Source organism: Rhinatrema bivittatum, chromosome 3 (assembly GCF_901001135.1).
Source record: "Rhinatrema bivittatum chromosome 3, aRhiBiv1.1, whole genome shotgun sequence".
Taxonomy (NCBI): Eukaryota; Metazoa; Chordata; class Amphibia; order Gymnophiona; family Rhinatrematidae; genus Rhinatrema; species Rhinatrema bivittatum.
Genome location: NC_042617.1, coordinates 536,166,942 through 536,190,470, shown reverse-complemented (window position 1 = coordinate 536,190,470; position 23,529 = coordinate 536,166,942). Strand labels below are relative to the sequence as shown.

The window sequence follows — 23,529 nt, the reverse complement described above, 5'->3', positions numbered from 1 at the left end:
TGAAGTAGTTTAATGGTGGTCTCATATATATTTGTATAGTTTAATCTTAGTATGACTAAGGCAGGAGTCTAACTATGCCGTACCTCAAAAGAAAGGTATTTGTAAATTTATTGAGATGGCATAAAGCTGGTACCTGTGAGACTTGAGCATAGAAAAATAAATTAAAAGCCAAATAATTAGAATCTAGAGCAATTCCTAGCTAGCGGTTCCCACACCTGTCCTAGTGACCTCACGGCCAATTGGATTTTTAGGCAATCAACACTGAATATGCATTAGAGAAATTTGCATACAGTGGAGACCCAGTATATACAAATTTGTCTCATGCACATTAACTTCTGTTTACTTTGGTATGTCCCAATCAGCCCTGTGCAGGGACTGCCAGTGATCTAGACAGGAGCGATCTGTATATGCTGCACCGAGTTACTGGCCTGCTAACAGAGTTCTGCTGTAGCGAAAGAGAAGGATAGGGGAGAGAGACCTAGCTCTTTTTCTGAGTGACTGAATGCTTCTGGGACGATTATACGCAAGACCCCCAGGTGAAATACTCATAAAAGGAGTATCATAGTGAAGGCATACCTGAAACGTACGAGTACCATGGGTTCTTCCCACAGGAGAAAAGAATGGCCTAACTTGAAATCCAGGATGCAAAGGAGCAAATGGGTGCTGGTATGGTACTTGTGGAGCTCCCAATTAAATTCTGTAATACAGCTCAATTGTTCTACATCAGGGGTCCCCAAACTATGGCCTGCAGGCTGGATCTGGCCCGGAGAGCTCAGTTTTCCAGCCCACCATACTTTTCCCTATGGTGGCTGGATCCAGCCCCCAGAACTATTTTTGTTCTGTGAGGATGGAGTTCTTTTCTCCGTAGGCGCTTTGGTGACAGTGGCAGTGCAGCAGAAAGGCTAGTGAGACAAGAACCGGAGGGCTGTGGTGCCGCAGACAGCCACTGGTGAGGAAGCCGCCAGGCCCCGCCAGCGAGAGAGGAGTCTGAGGACTGTGTCACTGCAAACAGGGGGTGATCAATCGGCAGAAGGATAGCTAGAGGTGAATGAAAGAAAGGGAGATGAAAGGGAGGCGGAGAAGGAAGGTGAGATGGGGGATGGGAAGAGAGAAAGTGAAGGGAGAATGGGTTGGTGTGAGAGCAAGTGAAGAGTGGGAGAGAGTGGGGTGAGAATGAAGGGAGGGATGTGTGAGAGCATGTGAAGGGCGGGATGGATTAGGATGAAAGTGAAAGGGATGGTGTGAGAGCAAGAGAAGGGTGGGAGGGAGTGGGGTGAGAGTAAGAGGGAAGGACAGGGAATGAGGTAAAATTAAGTTAAGGGAGGTAGGAGAAAAGTGAGAGTAAGAGAAGGGGATGGGAAATGAGTTGGAAGGAAGGGGGGAACAAGAGAGAAGGGAGGGGAAAGAATGGAACGAGAGCAAGTGAAGAGTGGGAGGGAAGGAGTGGGGTAAGAGGCGAGAGGAAGTCAGCGAAAGGGAAGGGAGAGGATGGGGTGGGAAAGGGAATGCACCAGACATACTCACCCCTGCAGCTCATGGCAGAAGTGCAGGGTCCCTGGGCATGTGGCACAATTGCCATCTTCATAAATATTATTGACATTCCTGGGGACCTTTCCCTCTGCTTTCCCCCTTTCTCAGCATTTCAGATCAACAAAGGGGCCAGATAAGAGTCCCCCTGACACAAAATCCAAGAGAAACCCCCCTCTGTCCCGCTCAGTGATTTGAAATGTCCTCTGTGGCACTTTTCCTGAAAGGTTTGGGGACCACTGCTCTACATAGAAGTTGGGAACTTGAAACAATGTACCTGTGGAAGCAACCGCAGGCCATGTAAATAGTTTATGGATAATAAAGACAGACAAACTGATACCATTCCTATAGTGCATTCGATTGAAATTTGGTGTTCTTTAACAGGTTTTGCACTCATAGCCACAAAAAGGAGATTGTCCTTTGCAGTGAATTACCACTGAGATCCAATTCTACAACTGAAGTATAAAAGAACCCTATAGCCAGGACCGCTGTTTGCCTGTGATTCAGAGGCCATAGCAATGGTTGCAGAATCTTATTCATTTATTTATTTTAAATTGCTTATATTAGAATATCCATTGTAAGTGGATTGCATACTATATATACATAAAACAAATTATAAAAAGCAAATTACAAAACAATACAAGCATACACAAACAATATTTTTCAGTAAATTACATAAAAGCTTTAAAAAGTCAAGCAAATAAAAAGAAGAGTACAGTAACAACCTTATTAATAAGCTTGCTGAAACAGATTACACCTTCAGTGTTTTATAGAAATCCTTAAGGTTGCTCATCCCATGAACTCAAAGTCATTCCACAGAGATGGCCCCACCACAGAAAAGGCATGACAATGAGTGGCCTGAAGATGGGCCTCCTTTATGGAAGGCAAACACAGAAGGCACTTTTGTGCAGAATGCAATAGTTGGTAGGGCTTGTAAGGTAGAAGACGGTCTCCAAGATAAAGAGGATATTCACCACTGAGAGGCTTAAAAACTGAACATAAGAAATTAAGAAATTGCCATGCTGGGTCAGACCAAGGGTCCATCAAGCCCAGCATCCTGTTTCCAACAGAGGCCAAACCAGGCCACAATAACCTGGCAATTACCCAACACTAAGAAGATCCCATGCTACTGATGCAATTAATAACAGTGGCTATTCCTAAGTAAACTTGATTAATAGCCGTTAATGGACTTCTTCTCCAAGAACTTATCCAATCCTTTTTTAAACACAGCTATACTAACTGCACTAACCACATCTTCTGGCAACAAATTCCAGAGTTTAATTGTGCATTGAGTGAAAAAGAACTTTCTCCGATTAGTTTTAAATATGCCACATGCTAACTTCATGGAGTGCCCCCTAGTCTTTTTTATTATCCGAAAGAGTAAAAAAACGATTCACATCTACCCATTCTAGACCTCTCATGATTTTAAACACCTCTATCATATCCCCCCTCAGTCGTCTCTTCTCCAAGCTGAACAGTCCTAACCTCTTTAGTCTTTCCTCATAGGGGAGCTGTTCCATTCCCTTTATCATTTTGGTCGCCCTTCTCTGTACCTTCTCCATCGCAATTATATCTTTTTTGAGATGCGGCGACCAGAATTGTACACAGTATTCAAGGTGCGGTCTCACCATGGAGCAATACAGAGGCATTATTACATTTTCCTTTTTATTCACCATTCCCTTTCTAATAACTCCCAACATTGTTTGTTCAGTGTGCTGCGGCAGTCAAAAAAGCAGACGATTTCAATGTGTTATCCACTATGACGCCTAGATCTCTTTCTTGGGTAGTAGCACCTAATATGGAACCTAACATTGTGTAACTATAGCATGGGTTATTTTTCCCTATATGCATCTTCTTGAACTTGTCCACATTAAATTTCATCTGCCATTTTGATGCCCAATTTTCCAGCCTCACAAGTTCTTCCTGCAATTTATCACAATCTGCTTGTTATTTAACTACTCTGAACAATTTTGTATCATCTGCAAATTTGATTACACTTGTCTTATTTCTTTCCAGATCATTTATAAATATATTGAAAAGTAAGGGACCCAATACAGATCCCTGAAGCACTCCACTGCCCACACCCTTCCACTGAGAAAATTATCCATTTAATCCTACTCTTTGTTTCCTGTCTTTTAGCCAGTTTGTAATCCACGAAAGGATATCGCCACCTATCCCATGACTTTTTATTTTTCCTAGAAGCCTCTCATGAGGAGCTTTATCAAATGCCTTCTGAAAATCCAAGTACACTACATCTACAGGTTCACCTTTATCCACATGTTTATTAACTCCTTCAAAAAAGTGGAGCAGATTTGTGAGGCAAGACTTGCCTTGGGTAAAGCCATGCTGACTTTGTTCCATTAAACCATGTCTTTCTATATTTCTGTGATTTTGATGTTTAGAATACTTTCCACTATTTTTCCTGGCACTGAAGTCAGGCTAATCGGTCTGTAGTTTCCCGGATCACCCCTGGAGCCCTTTTTAAATATGGGGGTTACATTAGCTATCCTCCAGTCTTCAGGTACAATGGATGATTTTAATGACAGGTTACAAATTTTTACTAATAGGTCTGAAATTTCATTTTTTAGTTCTTTCAGAACTCTGGGGTGAATACCATCCGGTCCAGGTGATTTACTACTCTTCAGTTTGTCAATCAGGTCTACCACATCTTCCAGGTTCACCGTGATTTGGTTCAGTCCATCTGAATCATTACCCATGAAAACCTTCTCCAGTACGGGTACCTCCCCAACATCCTCTTCAGTAAACACCGAAGAAAAGAAATCATTTAATCTTTCCGCGATGGCTTTATCTTCTCTAAGTGCCCCTTTAACCCCTCGATCATCTAACGGTCCAACTGACTCCCTCACAGGCTTTCTGCTTCGGATATATTTTAAAAAGTTTTTACTGTGAGTTATTGCCTCTACAGCCAACGTCTTTTCAAATTCTCTCTTAGCCTGTCTTATCAATGTCTTACATTTAACTTGCCAATGTTTATGCATTATCCTATTTTCTTCTGTTGGATCCTTCTTCCAATTTTTGAATGAAGATCTTTTGGCTAAAATAGCTTCTTTAACCTCCCCTTTTAACCATACCGGTAATCTTTTTGCCTTCTTTCCACCTTTTTTAATGTGTGGAATACATCTGGATTGTGCTTCTAGGATGGTATTTTTTAACAATGACCACGCCTCTTACACACTTTTTACTTTTGTAGCTGCTCCTTTCAGTTTTTTTCTAAATATTTTTCTCATTTTATCAAAGTTTCCCTTTTGAAAGTTTAGCACGAGAGCCGTGGATTTGCTTACTGTCCCCCTTCCAGCCAGTAAAACAAATTTGAACATATTAGGGATGTGAATCGTTTTTCAACGATTAAAATTATCGTCCGATAATGTTTATATCGTCTTAAATCGTTATAGAACACGATACAATAGAAATTCTAACGATTTATCGTTAAAAATCGTTAAATCATGTTAGTGCGCACTAACTCGAGTTAGTGCGCACTAACTCCCCGTTAGTGCGCACTAACTCGATTTAGTGCGCACTAACTGAAAATGATACAAATAAACACTTTCCAGGTCACTGAAGGTCAGTTAGGAATGAATATGTGTTCCTATTGGCTGGCTGCCCTCTTATCTATTGATATTACCAAGGTTACCACTGAGGTGATGGTTGGGGGGATGGGAAATGGAACTGGAAACTAACGAACACCAACAGAAAATGAAACAAAGTGTTCACACTTCCCAGGTCAGTAAAGGTCACTTAGGAATGAATATGTATGTATGTATTCCTATTGGCTGGCTGTGCTCTTATCTATTGATGTTACCAATATGGTTGGGGGGATGTGAAATGGAAACAGTTGGAAGCTTGACAAAAAAAGTAATGTAATGATCAGCACTCACATGACTAGAACTTGTTTGTTTATTATTTTTGTTAGCAGGCACCTGAAATGCTAGTGCATGTTGAATTTGCCAATCACTGTGCATTTTAGAAAGGTGGTCCTGGCTGGAACTGTACACAGTTCAAATATATGTAATTGATTGTTGGTAAGTGTATTTTTTAAGTAGCCACACTGGCACCAGTATGTTTACTTTTCCTCCTACTTAACTCACTAGCTCAGCTTTGTAAGAAGGGCTTCTCTGCTTGTGTGTTGTTTTTGTTTGGTGTGAGGAGAGCAGAAACATCAGATCTTTATTCAATCTACTACAGTCATCTCTTACAGTGCCCTATCCCTATTAATACCAGGAGTGTTGTGATCTTCCTGCACACAGTGCCCTAACCCTGATACCAGTCTGAGACAGCTCCCTCCCTGCATTACTAGTGAGAGGCTGGCTTCACAGACAGGGGGGAGCTGCCTGACCCTCACTCCTCCGGGGTATTGTGATCTTCCTGCACACAGTGCCCTATCCCTGATACCAGGGGTGTTGTGATCTTCCTGCATGCAGTGCCCTATCCCTATTAATACCAGGAGTGTTGTGATCTTCCTGCATGCAGTGCCCTATCCCTATTAATACCAGGAGTGTTGTGATCTTCCTGCACGCAGTGCCCTATCCCTGATATCGGGATGTGTGCAAGAAGATCACAACACCCCCGGTATCAGGAATAGGGCACTGTGTGCAGGAAGATCACAACACCCCCAGTATCAGGAATAGGGCACTGTGTGCAGGAAGATCACAACACCCCCAGTATCAGGAATAGGGCACTGTGTGCAGGAAGATCACAACACCCCTGGTATTAGGGATAGGGCACTGTGTGCAGGAAGATCACAACACTCCTGGTATTAATAGGGATAGGGCACTGTGTGCAGGAAGATCACAATACCCCTGGTATCAGGGTTAGGGCACAAGTTCTAGTCACATTGACTGATCACATTACTTGTTTTGTCAAGCTACCAACTGTTTCCATTTCCCATCCCCCATATACTGTCAGTAGGAAACTTGGTAACATGAATAAATAAGAGGGCAGCCAATAGGAATACATATTCATTCCTAAACTGACCTTAACTGACCTGAAAAGTGTCAAATTGTATCATTTTCAGTTAGTGCGCACTAACTCCCAGTTAGTGCGCACTAATCGGAAAAAAACGATTTTTAACGATTTTTTAACTAAAAAATCGTGCCTAAGACGATTTTCTTGCCCTGCCACACGATTTCTATCGTTAAGACGATATGGAAAACGATTCACATCCCTAGAACATATTATGATCACTATTGCCAAGCGGCCCCACCACTGTTACCTCTCTCATCAAATCCTGTTCTCCACTGAGAATTAGATCTAAAATTGCTCTCTCTCTCGTCGGTTCCTGAACCAATTGCTCCATAAAGCTATCATTTATTCCATCCAGTCATACAAACGAATGTATGACTGAATGAAAGTCAACACTTGTCAAGATGTATCTTAAAGGCCTTATTAATCTGATTTACTAAGGGCTTTTTCTCATTCTGGGTCTATAGGAAAAAAGCTTAGTAAATCAGGGTCTAAATTTGTAAAAAAAAAATTGCTCAAAAGATAGCGCTCGGATGTGGTTTAAAGAATAACTACAAAACAATTAAAAACCTCAAGTCCCTTATAGATGTGTAAAAAGGGAGGGAAATCCCCCTCAATCTGCAAAGACGACAAGATATCAAGTATTGGCAACCAATCCACCCAAATAGGTTCAGTTTTAGATAAAGACAGTGGTTCCCAAACCTGTCCTAAAAGACCCCCAGCCAGTTGGGTTTGCATGATATCCACAATGAATTTGCATGAAATAAAATGTCTATGGTATGGAGGCAGTGCATGCAAATTTATCTCATGCATATTCATTGTGGATATCTTGCAAACCCAACTGGCTGAGGGTCCTCCAGGACAGATTTTGGAACCACTGGATTAAGAAACAGCTTATTATGCCCCGACCATCTATTGATTGTCTGCAAGCAGCTCTGGAGAGTGTCAATTGCAGAATCTAAGCTATCACCCACTGAAAACAGTAACAGGATGTCATCTATATATATTTTAAAGTTTATAGCAAAGAGATCCAAAATAGCGCAGAGTGGAAGAAGGTAAATATTGAATAGTGAGAAGAAGGCAGATAAAGACAGAACTTCTGAGGTAGCTGTTTTCCAAGTGGCTTGCTGCTGACCTATTCTAAGCTGATGCTGTTGATTTGCTAGAAAGGATCTAAACCACTTGCCCACTCTATCTCCAACTCTTATAGAGGACAGTATGTCCAGAAGAATGCAATAGTCAAGGCTATCAAAGGCCATGGAAATATCAAGAAAGACCAGAAAACAGCTCCACCTTTTTGTAGCTGGCGTGACATAAAATGAGTGACAGATACTAAAAGTCTCTCAGTACTGTGATGACTAGGGAAACCACATTGATTTCAGTCCAAAATACTATGTTCCTCTAGAAAGTCTTTTAGCTGGCTCAAGACTATCTTCTCCAAAGCTTTCCCCATTGTTGGGAAATTGGAGTTGGGCCTGTAAATGGCAAGAAGAGAAGGATAGCCAAGATGTCTCAGGCCACATTGTCCTCCTCTGCTGGTTGGGGCTCAATTGGTGCATTGAACAGTGCTAGTCAAAGCGCAACATACGAGATCCAGGCGGCAGAGGAGGAGGACATGGCCTAAGGCACCACCATTCTTCTCCTCCTCCTCTTGGAGGCATGATCAGCATGGGGGAAGATGAATAAGGTTTGGTAGTGAGAGTAACTGAGTCTGAGGGAGGGGGGATCAGCAGGGGAAGGAGTAAGAGGACCTGGTGGAGGCAAGGATGTGTGAGGGAATTAGCTTAGGGGGTGCGAGGGAATTGTCTTGGTGGAGGGAATGAAAACGGGGCTGGAGAATTGACTGGGTGAATAAGAATATAAGATATGTCATGCTGGATAAGACTAAAAGTTCATGAAGCCCAGCATCCTGCCTCTGACAGTGGTGAATTTAGGCCATTAGGAAGTACTCAACAGATCCCAAAGAGCAGATACAATTCCTTGTTGCTGATTCCTAGGGATAAGTGGTGGGTTTCACAGAGTCCACTTGGCTAATAATTGTTTAAGATCTTTTCCTCCAGGAACTTGTCCAAACCTCTTTTAAAGTCAGCTATATTAGATGAACTGACTACATCCTCTGGCAACAAATTCCACAGCTTAATTTTACATTGAGTGAAAAAATACTTTCTCCAATTTGTTTTAAATCTGCTACCTAGTAGTTTCATGGATTGTCCCTAGTCCTAATACTATTTGAAAGGGTAAATAACTGTCCCTATTTATCTGTTCCAACCCACTTATGATTTTATAAACCTTTATCATATCCCCTCTCAGTCTTTTCTTCACTAAGCTAAAGAGACCTAATGGCTTCATAAGGTCCCCTTTATCATTTCTGTTGCTCTTCTCTATACCTTTTCTAGTTGCATTATATATTTTTTGAAATGGAGCGACCAGAACTGCACATACCAATCAAGGTCTGGTCGCACCTTAGAGCTATACAAAGGCATTCTGGTATTCACAGTTTCCTTTCTGAATAATTCCTAAGATTCTATTTGCTTTTTTGACTGCTACCACACACTGAGTTCAAGATTTCAACAAATTGTCCACAATGACTTGAAGATCCTTTTCCTAGGTAGTGATTCTTAATACATTACCCAGCATTGAATACTTATAGTTAGGATTATTTTTCCCCATGTGCATCACTTTGCACTTGTGCACATTAAATTTCGCTTGCCATCTAGATACCCAGTTCCTGAGTCTGGCAAGGTCCTTCTGTAGTTCCTCATGGACTGTTTGCATTTTTGCATTTGATTATTTTTATGTCATCTGCAAATGTGATCACTCATTTCTCCTTTTTTCAGATCACTACTTAATAAGTTCAACAACACTGGCCTCAGTACAGATCCGTAGAGCACTCCACTATTTATCTTTCTCCATTGGGAAAACTGCCCACAAAGTCCTACTTTTTGTTTCCTATCTTTACAAATCCATAGTAAGACATGGCCTCCTATCCCAGGACTTTTTAGTTTTCTGAAGATTCACACGTGGGATTTTTTTAAATGCCTTCTGAAAATCGAATTACTGTTGATCAGCTCACTTTTATCCACATTCTTATTCACACCTTCAAAGAATTCTGATAGGTTAGAAAGGCACGACCTCCCTTTGCTAAATCCATGCTGGCTCTTCTCCATTAAAACACATTTATCCATATGACCAGCAATTTTGTTCTTACCAATAGCCTCCATCATTTTACCTGGCACCGATGTCGGGCTCACTGGTCCATGGTGCTTGGGTCACCCCTTGAGCCTTTTTTGAACATTGGTGTCACACTTGCTGCCCCTCCATTCCTCAGGTATAGAAGGAATCTGCTGGGAGAGAGAGAGAGAGGGTGAGGAGGGCAGATCAGCATCTCGGATGGGGAGAGAAATCGCACCACGGTGAGGAGGGAAGAGGATGTAGGCTTGTGAGGAGGAGCAGTACTAGAACCAGGAGAGGGATACCTCCCTCTCCCCCATCCAGACATGCCCAGATCACAGATCCTTTTCCTTCTCCCCTCCCTCTCTCTTCTCCCAGCTCAGCTTCTTTTTTCTTCCTATCCTTCCTCTGTCTCTTGATCCCTGATCCTGAAATTTCCCTTGTTCATCTTTCCTTTGATCTCAGAACATCCTCCCTATGTGCTTCCCCCTCTCCCACTCACCTGCTCAGCAGGATCTTTTCTTCTCTTCCCATCCCCATCCTCCCCCCTTTCACACACCTCATCCCATCTCCGAGATCTACTCTTCATCTCCCTCTCTTAAACCTTAGATCACTCACCCATAAAATTCCTAAAAAGGGCTTCCCAAATTTTTAGCCAATGTGATCCCATTTTACTACTTGAAAATTTGCTTGACCCTCAGAAGACGACCGCAACAAATTAGCAGAGATGCAGTCCCATTCCAATAATCATGCCTTCTCACCCTCCCTGCAACCCATTTGATCCCCTCTCTCACTCTCCACCCTCTCCAGTTGATCCTTTCGCTCAACTTCCATCCTCCCCAGCAGATCCCCTCTCTTAACCTGTGCCACTCCAACTGATGCCCTCTTATATCCGTAGTTCCTATCACCTCCCCAGCCCATCCCCTCTCTCTCAACCCCCTCCCAGCCCTTTTTATATCCTCTCCAGCTGATCATCTCTTGTTCCCAAGACCTTCTAATAATCCTTATCGGATCTTCTGTCATTCCCTCCTCACCACATTCCCCATCTCTTCTCATTCTCATCCTCATTCCTTTCAGCTCTCAGCCTTATCTCCCTCCCCTTTAACTCTTCTCTCTCATAGCACCAGCTGATGCCCTCACTACCAGCTCCTCTCATACATCCCTCAGTTGATCTTCTGTCATTCCCCCCATTTCTCACCCTCCACAGCCAATCCCTCTCTATTGATCCAGCTCTCAAGTCCCTCCTGAATCCTATCTCTCCCTTCAAATAGCCCCTCTTCCAAGCACCTTCCTGGCCAGGGTCAGCAGCAACATTTTCCTTTAGGACCTAGGCCAAGAATGGATGAGAGCTGGTGTGAAAAGAAGGCAGGGTGATGAAAAGGGCCGCATTTTTCTCAAGGGTATGTTCAGTGTTAGAGGAGGAGAAAGGAGCAGTGACACACTCAGCCTTCCCTTCCTCTCCCAAGCTCAAAGAAAATCTGCAAGCGGTAGCAGCATTAATAATGAAAGTCAGCACGGAATCAGTGAGCTATTGCAAGCTCATATGACTACAGGTCATATGACCACAGAATCTCATGGGAGTACAGGGTCGCTGCAGGGCTTGTGAGTGTGTGCTGGCTCACAGGCCCCCATGCCGACTTCCACTATTAATGCTGCTGCTGCTGGTGGTGGCTGAAGAGCATTGCTGTTTGAGGCACTTTTGTCTTCAGCTGATGATTTTGTGAAGTATTTCTTCACGGAGAGGGTGGTGGATGCCTGGAATGCCCTTCCGGAGGAAGGTGAAGACCAGAACTGTGAAGGACTTCAAAGGGGCGTGGGATAAACACTGTGGATCCATAAAGTCAAGAGGCCGCCAATGAAGAGTGGGTGACTCGCCAGAATGATGGCTACTGCCTGGACACAATACCCTTATTCAATAAACATACACATGGTTACTGTGACTCCAACATCACTCTAAGCTTCAACAGCAAGAGGAAATGTGGAAAAAAGGATTTGCACTCACAAAGCCGGGAGTAGCTGGCTTGTTACGGCGGTTACTACCCCAAACCAAATGTGCCTGATACTTCACTTTCGATGCACATCCAGCATAGCTCTCTGCTCCAACGGCAGGGGAGAAGAAAAACTGATACTTCACGCATACCCAGCATAGCTTCAACGGCAGGGGAGAAGAAAAAAGGATTCACACTCACAAAGCGGGGAGTAGCTGGCTTGTTACGGCGGTTACTACCCCAAACCAAATGTGCCTGATACTTCACTTTAGATGCATATCCAGCATAGCTCTCTGCTTCAACGGCAGGGGAGAAGAAAAACAACCAATAAGGGCTGTATAACATAGTCTGGGTTAAAACAAATAAGCATGGGTGTAGCTTGCTTATTGCGGCGGTTACTACCCCTACTACCCCCTAACTAATCAAGCTAGATATTTCACTTGGATGCAGCTCCATCACTGCTCTCTACATTAATGGTGGGGGAGGAAGGGAAATAGAACCAAGAGCTAAAAGAAACAGATAAGTATGAGAGAAAAAATGTGTGAAGCTTGCTGGGCAGACTGGATGGGCCGTTTGGTCTTCTTCTGCCGTCATTTCTATGTTTCTATGTTTCTATGTTTCTATGACTCCATCTCAGGTCCTGACCAATACTTGCTACAGAATTTCAGAAACTTTGCTGACAATTTTTCCAACTCTTGCCACAGAATCTACCTCTGATCTGCTGCGGGAAACTTAGTCTGTGCCCATAACTGTCTAAAGAGATGTTACCCCAAGTAGATGCTATATATATTCATTGTGAAAATCCTATAAACTCAATTGGCTGTATGGGGAGGTGGGAATGGAGGTCACCATGATAAATTTGGGAACCACTAGCCTATGTTCAGTGAAGATGAGGATAAAGGAAGAGATGTGAAACAAGCTATATCAGGAACCAGTGCAAGTTATCATGTATCCCGATTTAGTGGCAAGGATAACAACTGCAACTGAAGAAACAAGTTTCTGTAGTGGCCAGCAAGATCATCTATTCTGACTGAGTGGCAGAGCTGCTGCCTTTAGGGCAGAAGAATGTTCTAGTTCAGGCTGGGATACATCATCTCACAGAAAACTAGGGTAAGCAGAATTGTTCATATCTGAAAGTGTTTTAGCTTTGGGATGAGCTGACATTTGTAGTTGTAACAGTATTAAGAAAGGAATATAGATGGACAATGCTACACAAAAAATAGCACAAAAGTGGTGCACTTAGGCCCAGAGAGAGAGGGAAAACAGATGCGGCTAATGGTTCCTATAAGTACCCAGTGGCACTGAGGATGCACCTCAGACTGCACTCTGAGGCCACCGAAAATTTCCTAACGACCTGGGCCTAACCAATAAGGGTAATGGGCGGAGGGTGAAAAATAAAGTAATTGGAGATAATAAAAGAAATCGACACACCAAATGTATTCAAATGGTGCAAGATACCAATGAGTAGAACTGACGTCTTCAGAATTAATGTGTGTACACTGGCCATGCAACTCAGCTTCATTTCAAGGGTGCCAGTCTTAATGTAAGGACATAACCCTCCTCACAGTGTAAAATTCAAAGGCCAGTCTGGCAGCTCAGGAGCAATGCTGCGCACTGCCATGTGGACAGTCCCAAGGCGAGTCATCTGCTCCCCGAGTCAGCCAGGACCAGAGGGGAAGGGGGTCGGGAGGATACGGAGCCACCATTTACTGCCCAAGCATGGGGAGGGAAGTGTAATCATCACTCAAGGATGACTCCAAAACATCAAAACTATAGGGAAGCAAATAGGTTAGTGGAATTCTAACAATAAGTCAGTGGGAGTGTTGAAGAATTGAATGCACACATTCTTTTAAGCAATGGACACTTTTGCACTTGAAGTGGAATACGGGAACACAATTTTGTATTTGGCGTGAGGCATAAAAACAGTTTATTAAAGAGTTGATTTAAATCGTTATATTGGAACTGTGTCTAATTGTCACTGAGACATGTAAGCAGGAGCAACAAGCCTTCCAACCATAGGTGTTATTTGCTATATTTGGATAATTTAATACAAAAGACATTTTTCACAATGTTTTTTGTTTGTGATGATTAGAATTCCACCAACCTCATACTTCTGTGTTGAAGGTTGATGGGTTTATGAATATATTTTTTTTTTCACCTGGGTTTTATCTGCTTCATCTGTAACTCTCTATAATTTTGATGGTTTTGTTCATGTTTTTGGGAGAGTGATGGAACAGAAAGCGGTTCTTATATTTAATATTATAGTTCTGGTGGGAAAATGATGATCTCTGGACCTTTTTTTGTATAGTGACCAGATTTAGGGCCTGCCAAAGAACTGTTGCTGCAGTGACCAAACTAAGGTAGGAGAGGTATAAAGTAAGGGTAAAGAAAATCCCCAAGTGGCTGTGAATAAGGGCTTACGGCACCACGATCCAGAGCCCGGTTCTGAAAGAGTGCGAGACCAAAGGAGCAGGAAGAAACTACTGGGACAAGCTCCCCCGCCCCGCAATTCTAATTTAGATATAAACTTATTGATCTATCCAAATATACAACCCTGTGCCAAGTCCACTGGAAGGGAAGGCATTAGGAAGTAACATCATTAGCAGAGATAACAGAATATAATCAAGGTAAAGCAGTGCCTGCAAATTCACAGGATGATGAGAGAGGGAAGAAGAAAACGTTCTGATTGGACAGACGTAGACTTCCGTGCGTAATCTTGACCACAACAGTACACCCCGCGTGACTGTGTGCAGAATACGCTACTGAACAGTAGGTAGATATTTGTCTGATGTGTCTCAGTGTACACTCATCATGTAGTGTGTGAGATGGTCTCTCTGTAAGGCTGTGATCTGAAGTATGCTTTGCATGTTCCAGCCCCTCTGCATGTCTATATGTTTTTAAACTGTGGTTCAACACACACAGGGCCCAGCGGCTCAGTGGCAGGGCATGCACTGCTTCGTGGCTGGACCTGGGTCCAAGTCCCAAGTTGGATCTCCCGTCCCCTTGGTTGGCCAAGGCTGGGGATGCTGTTCCAGGCCCTTCTGAAGAGAGGAAGCGCGTATGTTCCAACAGGCTGTGACTAAAGGCACGCTTTGTGTGTGTTACAGTCCCTCTGGCTGCACGTTCTGGGGAAAGAAGCCATGGTCACGGACACGGAAGATTCTCTGGCAGGTTGGCATGCTGCTTGGGGCCCCGCTGGTTATTTCCCTTGTTGCTGGCATTGCCGTCCCAGTTATTGTCATCGGGATCCCAGTCTATATGGGGAGAAAGGTAAAACTTACTCAACTAATCAGATACCAGGAATGACAATAGAAGAGAGGAACCACATAGTTCAGCTTTTGTTCTATCCCTCAACTTCTCTTCTTCCTTCTTGTTCCAGCTTAGAAACTCAGAACCCACTGTATCGCCATCTTTCTCCTCCTCTGATTTCACCCTTTCTCCTCTTTGATCTTTCTGCCTCTCCCCTCCCCTCCTTTTTCTGTTTCAGGTACCTGCTCCCTGCAGGGCATTTATTTTGTGATGAAATTCTGTCTTAAAACCAGCAGCACACGCTAGAACACTTCAAAGCAAAGGAACAAGAATATAAAAGCAAGTGGCGCAAATTCCAGTGCTGAATGAGGTTTCTATTTAGCCCATTATATATCATAAAAAGTGTTTATGAGTTCACTTTGTCCGTCCATGGCACTGATGTCACAAGCAGCAGGCCAGCAGACAAAGTGAAACCATGAGTGCACTACAACATGGCAGTCAGCCTTGAGCTGCCACTGGTGTGTCAGTGCCTAGGCCAACAGCAGAAGAGCCTCTGCTACAGCAGTGGGGTCCTGGCAAGGACAGTAGGCAGCCCAGCCAAGGCTAATGAGAGTCACAGGTAGGCTGGAGGGAAGGAAAAAGATGAAGAGGGGGAAGGAGAAGGTGGACGGAGGGGATCAGTGGAGGATGTAGGCTGAAAGGAGAAGCAGAACAACTGTGGGGGAGGGGTTGAAGCTGGAGGGTAGGAAGAAGACTGGGGTGTGTAGATTGAAAAAGGGAGAGAGGGAGGACAAGAAACACACACACACCCACACACCACCCCCACAATACACACCCCGTTGCCCCCATCTCCCCACCACCCCTTCCCCCAGAGGAACTACAAGAGACAAATACACACACACACACACACACACACACACTATATGTAACACACACATCTGGAGTTCCCATAAGATGAGTTTCAGACTTGTGCTAATTCAAATCCCTTTTGTGTCATGTGCTGAAGCACAGCTGGAACCTCATCTGCCTCACTGTATTGTAGTGTGGAGGCCTGGAATGGGACATCGGGAGGGTTTCTCTAACCTTCAGCTGAACTTTCTGGGCAGCCTTATGAATCAGTATCTGACTGCAGATCAGAGCTAAAGAGGATCTCTGACATGAAGCATTCCATCGCTTTTGCTTTCCACTTGCCATTCTCCCTTCTCCCAAGGAGATGAGCTTCATGAGTCTTCGTCTCTTTTTGTGTCTCCTGTTTATTTTTCATATGAACATAAGATTTGTCATGCTGAGTCAGATCAAAGCAGAGGCGTAGCCACAGGTGGGCCTTGGACCTAGGCCCCATACCTGGCAGTAGATCATGTCCCATCAGAAACAGTCCCTTAAAGGTGCAGGAGTTAAAGGGTCTGCCGATCCATGATCCCCTGCACCTTTAAGGGGGGCTAACTTGAACAGGGAAACACCACTGCCCTTGGGCTTGACACCTAAACGTTTGAGGTCATCAAAATCTCCTTTTAATTTTGGCAGGTAATTATTTATCCCCCCCCTCAGTCCCACCAGAGTTCAGGAATGCCTAGGGTAGGTGGAAGCCTATTTACATAATTACTCTTCAGATACTGACACTTGTATAAAGTAGTTGCATTAACCACAGTTGGAGAGTGAGACATGGCAGAGACAGGCCAGGGAGACAGTGAAGAGTCAGAATGTCTTTGAATGTTATTCGATTGCAGTATATCTGTTTTTATTGCTCACTGATTAAGTAATTTTGATTTTCAAGCAGTATATTAAATTTAAATAAAAGATAAAAAGATAGAGTGTTGCTAGACGCCTTGAACATGTTGTTTAGCATCAAATTCCACAGCTTGATTGTGCATTGAATAAAAAAATACTTTGGCCAATTTGTTTTAATCTGCTCCCTGTTCGTTTCATGCAGTGTCTCCTAGTCTTGGGAATGTGTAAATAACTGTTTCCTATTTACAGGCCCAGATTTAGACATAGGCAGCTGCTTCCGGTGCCAAATCTTGAAAGGTGCCGGAGTGACATTGCCACTGCCATGCCTCTATCCCAGCCTGCCTCCCAGCTGCGTGTTATCTACGGCAGTGGCATCCTGATCTGGCAGAGACAATAACTTTGAAAAACAAAACATCAGTGTGGAGCCTCCAGCTGCCCATCATGTTCTTAAGGCCCTACAGTAGCCCTGCCCCTCACACCGGTTTCCATAGTAACAGAAAGCCCATGTGGGAGGAAGGGTGGGGCAACCACAGGGCCTTGAACACATGATGGGTGGCTGGAGGCTCCGCGTTGAATTTCTTTTTCGAAGTTGTTGCTGCTGCTGCCGGATTGGGAAGCCATCATATTAGGTAAAAAGTGGCTGAGAGATGGGGCAGGGACCTGAGAGGAGAGGATTTGGACAGAAGCAATCTGGGATCCCTTGCTCCCCTCTCCACTCCCCTAACCCCCCTGGTACTTCTGATGTCTTTGAAGGGGGTGGAAGGGAGTCAAACCCCCCCCCCCTACCCTGCACCCTCCAATTAATTCGGGGGAAGGGGGAATCCTCCCTCACAGCCCAACCAGCACCCAAAATGTGAATCCAGCCCTGCTTATTTATCTATTCCACCTCACTCATGATTTTATAAACATCCATCACACCTCCTCTCAGTTGTTTCTTCTCCAGTTTAAAGAGTTCTAACCTTCTTTACCTTTCTTCATTAGGGAGAGGTTCTATCCCCTTTTATCATTTTGTTACCAGTCTCTACTTTTTTCTAGTTCTGCTGTTTTTTTTGTTTTTTTTTTTGAGATGGGGCAACCAGTCTATTCTCTCTCCTTATCCCGCCAGGTGTTCAACCGGAGTAAGAAGAGCAACCTTTCGTTATGCAAACAGTGCCTGGCTGTTGCCAGCGGGGTTCTCCTATCCGTATTTATCTCCCCTGTGATTGCTGCAGTGACTGTGGGTAAGGACACGTCCTTTTCACCGTGCAAGAGAAAAATATTCCCATTTCCATCTGCTCTAAGAAAAGGTAAAACAATAACAAATGGGGAAAAAGTCTGCCAATTTCTCTGGGTGAAACCTGCAAGACTGAGGTTCTGTGTAATTTACCATATAAATTTAAACAGTTAGTGGAAGCGGTAGAACAAACAAAAAATTGGCATCCTGCTATGAAAACTATTCTTTTCTCCTGCCCCTCAGGGCAGTTCCCATAGTTCCAAGGGAAGGAGGGCTACCCAATCACCACGAGGCAGTGGAACCCAATGACCGACTGAAAAGGCGCACTTGTGCAGAGTTCTGGAAGGATCTGGGGTTCATGTGCCTCAGCTATAGATTTATTTATTTATTTAGAGATTTTTATATACCGCAGTACGTAAAGATATACATCACCGCGGTTTACCATTAACAAAAAATTAGCAACAAGGCTTTACAAATAACAGTATTAATAAGTATTAATTACAATTAACAGGATTAACAGAAAACAGGCTGTTTTCTGTTAATATGCTGTAGGAATATCTTATGCTGTAGGAATATGCTGTAGGAATATCTTAACAGCCAAGATATTATGCTTACAGCCATTATGCTAACAGCCAAGATATTCTCTACAGCAGGCCCACCACTATGGAACTCAATCCCCTTAGAATTACGACAGGAACCATGTCTACCAACCTTCAGAAAAAGACTTAAAACATGGCTGTTCAAGAAAGCCTTTCCGGACCCTTACTGATTCTCCTACACTAAATACAACAAGACTGATCATCTTCCGTTAAACTAATATAGTCATTAACAATCACCGCAAAGTTCTACCTCTTGTTAAACTTCTATCTTCCTCTTCTTTTACTCCCAGTTAGAATCATCCCTGTTTTATTGTAACTTCTTCTTCTGAGCACTTGTTATAATTTGTTATAAGTTGTAATGTATACATTCAAGTTATAGTTTTGTATTGCTCACCCCTTGTTTTATGTAAACAGACATGATACGAACTCCGTGAATGCCGGTATAGAAAAATCACAAATAATAATAATAATAATAATCTTAACAGATATTATGCTAACAGCCAAGATATTATCTTAACAGCCAAGAATATGCTGTAGGAATATTTTAACAGCCAAGAGAAAGGAAACACCCGTCTTGCAGGCAGGCCCACTCACCTCCAACACTGGTAGGGCAAAAACATGGCAGACTTTAAAAAAAAAAAAAAAAAAAACCAACAACAAAGGACACTGTGTAATATTTGTTTCTCTCAGTGCTGTGACTAACAACCAACGTTCATATATTGATGAAAGTGAAACCGCATCAACAAACCTGACAACGGCAGTATGTCAACTTGCCGTCCGGACTACTCGTCATTTGCGGTATGATCAAGTCCAATGACTTTGTTTTAAATATTTCAGAATGACCATTCAAAAAATCATATACAAAATTCATCTGTTCCCACAAGTGTAATTGAAATGTTGAGCCCGACAGCGGCCGGTGTTTCGCGACAACAATAAACCTTTTCCATTGGAAAAAAATCAGCAGAACCAGGGGTCACGATTTGAAGCTCCAGGGAGGAAGACTCAGAACCAATGTCAGGAAGTATTTCTTCACGGAGAGGGTGGTGGATGCCTGGAACGCCCTTCCGGAGGAAGTGGTGAAGACCAAAACTGTGAAGGATTTCAAAGGGGCGAGGGATAAACACTGTGGATCCATAAAGTCTAGAGGATGTGAATGAAGAGAAGAGGCAAGGGGGTGGCTTGCGGGAATGACGGATACTACCTGGAGATCAATATCCTTATTCAATAAACATACACACAGTTAATGCGACACCAACATTTCTCTATGCTTCAACGGCAAGAGGAAATGTGGAAAAAAGGATTTGCATCCACAAAAAAGCAGGGGAGTAGCTTGCTTGTTATGGCTTGTTACGGTGCTTACTACCCAGAATCAATTAAGCCTGATACTTCACTTGGAATACATATCCAGCGCGGCTCACTGCTTCAACGGCAGGGGGAATGAAGAAAAGAGGATTTATATTCAGACAACAACCAACAAGGACTGAATTGCACAGGCTGGGTAAACAAGCGTGGGATATTAAGTCGGAAGATGTACAGAAAAGCAGTATTTTCTGCTTTTCTGTACAACTTTTTGGGGTGCTCAGAAATGTGCAGTTTGGACGCACATTTTTTTTTTTTTGCATGTGGTGTGTCTAACTAATAGCCTCATCAACATACATTTACATGAGATGAGCGCTATTATTTTCAAGGCGCGTTGCACATTGTGGATGTGCTAATCTCCTTATTGCATAAGGAGCTGTGGACATGCATCTAAAACACGCATCCGACCATGGGTTAAACAGTGCACTCGGCTGAGCGCATTGTTTTGCATCGACCCCAAAATGTTTTAAACATTTTGTTTTGTGAAATAAAATATTCAACAGAAACTTATATTTAGTTTCTCTTAATTGAACGCTATCCGAAACTTGTTTAATTGTTGTGAAACAAGACAGATATGCGGTTAATCTAGAGCCTACTTCATTTTGCCATTTATGTATCAAATTCTGTCAAACATTATTTGGGTTATTATACATTAAAGCTCTGCAAAATAATAGAATTGTGTGAAATTCTTGATTCTCTATATTAGTAATGCTTTTACATTTTTAGTCATATGTCCCTGAAGGTCTGACTTATTCAAAGAGGAAATGTAGCGATCCATTTTCAAAAGCCATTTAGATGGATAACTGAAAGTTAACTATCTAAATGGCAGGTTTTGGCATATTCAGCCAGTTATCTGGCTAGGTTATCGCCAGATAAGTCATTATCTGACTATAATTTAGCTGGATAAAAAAAGGAGTATTCTGAGGACATTCCAGGGCATGATAAGGTTATCCTGTTAACTCAGCCAATTTTCAATTTAACCCACTAAGTGTGGCCGGATAACTTTACACTTAATCAGTTATATATTCAACAGAATATAGCAGGTTAAGTAGCTTTCCTGATTTAAAAAGAAAAAACAAAACATTGCAGGACTACAGGCCCAAACCTTTTCCCTGCTCCCTCCCACCTGAACTTCAAAAGGATCTTCGGGTCTGAATCTGCCGGCACGCCTCATCTCTAAGTTTAATAAAAACTATGAGTGCCGCGAGTCAAAGCAATTTCATACCCCTCCCGACCTCCTGTTCCTGGTTCCTAGTTTTTTTTTCTTTAAAATTTCATACTCTGCAGATGCTGCCCTCCCAGTGCCCACCCCTACTCTTTCCCTTACACTCCCCTGTATCTTAATAGGTAGCATTGTTTCAGTCCGAACTGCAGTAGCATCCTACCGTGCTCCGAGCCGGGCACCTCTACCATTGCTAGCTGGCTTTTGAATACATAACCGACAATATTCTAAAGAATATACAGTTATGTTTAATGTTATTTGGCTACTGTTAGCCGGATAAGTTTAAACAGGGATATTCAGTGGGACGTTTATCCTACTAAATATCCAGGAAAAGTTATCCGACTAAGCTTAGCTGGATAACTTATCCACTAAATGTCCTACTGAATATGGACCTCATAATGCCCGACTTGAAGATAGGCATAAAAATGTGTCTTATCCACTGAATATTGTTCTTTGAATTCTTGAAATGATAATACCTACCCATCAATTCCAAAAAGAAGAGATGCTGAAAAATACCTTTCATTGGCCAAAACTAAAAACATCCCAGATTGTAATGCAGGAGGAAACTCATTATAAATCCCTAAAAGGTAAATAAGAGAAACCCTAGAATTCACTTGCAAACTTCTACAAAGCCGACAAGTTTTAACTACTGGTTGAATCAAACCAGCCAGTCTAGTGACGGGTGAAATCTTAGAGGGTAAAGCATGCAATATATAAGGAAGCTGTAGGGATTTGACCAACATTCGTTCTACTTCCACTGGTATATGATAGATGAATTATATAGCTAATACCCAGGGTATCTCATATTGCAGGGCATACTGTACTACTTAAATCTGGGTAATCCGAACCTCCCTGTTCAATTGGATTCATTAGAGTACAAAAAGCAATTCTAGCACTTTTCCCCCTTCAAAACAATTCCTGTATCCCCCTGTTGCGGTCTCTACCGCTTCCCTCCGGTTCAGGCCCAAACCCGCCTACCTCCGCTTCAGGGATCACCGCAATCCGCCCGCTCCGGACCCCGGGGGCTTCTCTGACTCCACGTGGCGGCTGCCATTACGTGCCTGCTTCCCTTCAGTCTCGCGCGCACACGAGGACGTCTGTCTTGAGCGCTCAGCCCCCGGAAGCCTGGCCCCGCCCATGCTGCTGACGTCATGCCCAAGTCCCAATATAACCGGCGCTCAAACTCTCTCTCATCGCCTTGCAACGAGGTTCACAACTCCATAGTTGTTCTTAGTTGTGTTCCTGGTGATCTCCACGTTGCCTGCTTCTGACTCCGGTTTGCTTCTGACTCCGCTTCAGCCTGCTGCCTGCCTCTGACTCCGATTTGTTTCTGACTTCCGCTTCTGCCTGCCTCTGACCCCGGTTTGCCTCTGACTCCGCTTCTGCCTGCTGCCTGCCTCCGACTCCGGTTTGCCTCTAACTCCGCTTCAGCCTGCAGCCAGCCTCTGTCTCCGGCCTGTTTCCGACTCTGCTTCAGCCTCCAGCCTGCTTCAGCCTCCAGTTTGCTACCGACTCCGCTTCAGCCTACAGCCTGCTTCAGCCTCCGGTTTGCTACCGACTCCGCTTCAGCCTACAGCCTGCTTCAGCCTCCGGTTTGCTACCGACTCCGCTTCAGCCTACAGCCTGCTTCAGCCTCCGGTTTGCTACAGACTCCGCAGCCGCCCACTGCCCTGCCTTCAGCCGGCCCTCGGCCCTGTACAGCCGGTCCCCTGCCTTCCGGGTACCTTGGACTTCCTATCCTTCTTGCTTGCTCTGGTCCCGGTCTAAGCCTATCTCAGCCCCTGGACTTTCTGTCTCAGTTCCGAGTCCCGAGGACCAGGTACCCTACGGGCTCCTCCCGGGGGGTCCCTGGTTCCTGGGTGAACACGTCCTGCTTGTGGCTCCACCCCCCGGCCTACCCTGTCACCCTAGATAGGCCGGCCCAAGGGTCCACTATTTCTCCAGCAGTGTCCAACTGCAACATCCCCCTGTGAACAAAGGCTACCTCTCTGTTTGTCAAATGCAAGGGGAGCAGCTGAAAAGCATATAGCCATGTAAGAAGAATCACACTATGCAGAAGATGTATTCTCCCCGTCAAAGATATCAGGGGGTCCATATTCAGCTGCTGAGCATCTAGTTAAATTAGCCGGATACACTTATCCACTTAACTAGGATATGCAGCGGTGCATATACCCGGCTATCATAAAAACTAGCTGAAGTAAATCTGACTAACTTTTTAGACCTGCCTGCCTACAGCATGGCCAGAGTTAGCCGGCTAGGTTCACTGTCTAACTCTCCTCCTCCCTGGAACGCCTAATGCCTGCCCCAGGAACACCCATGACATATTCGCTAAATTCTAGCTGGATAAAGAGCTAGCCAGCTAGAATTTAGCTAGATAGGTCGCTGAATATCATGGCTAAGCTATGAATATCTACCTCCAGAAGTCTAGTCCACTGTCTCAATAACAATTTCGTGTTAGAAGGCAAATGAAAAAAAATTTCCAGATTGTAAGGA

General features: G+C 43.7%; 1 protein-coding gene across 1 annotated transcript in view; it reads left to right on the top strand.

Annotated features, from left to right (window-relative positions):
* Positions 1-23,529, top strand: part of LOC115088252 (E3 ubiquitin-protein ligase RNF19A-like) — a 96,481-nt gene that overhangs the window by 41,704 nt on the left and 31,248 nt on the right. Inside the window, exons 5-6 of the mRNA XM_029596347.1 lie at positions 14,774-14,936; positions 17,749-17,863. Of these exons, the coding sequence (XP_029452207.1) occupies positions 14,774-14,936; positions 17,749-17,863 (278 nt within the window). The remainder of the gene's footprint in view (positions 1-14,773; positions 14,937-17,748; positions 17,864-23,529) is intronic.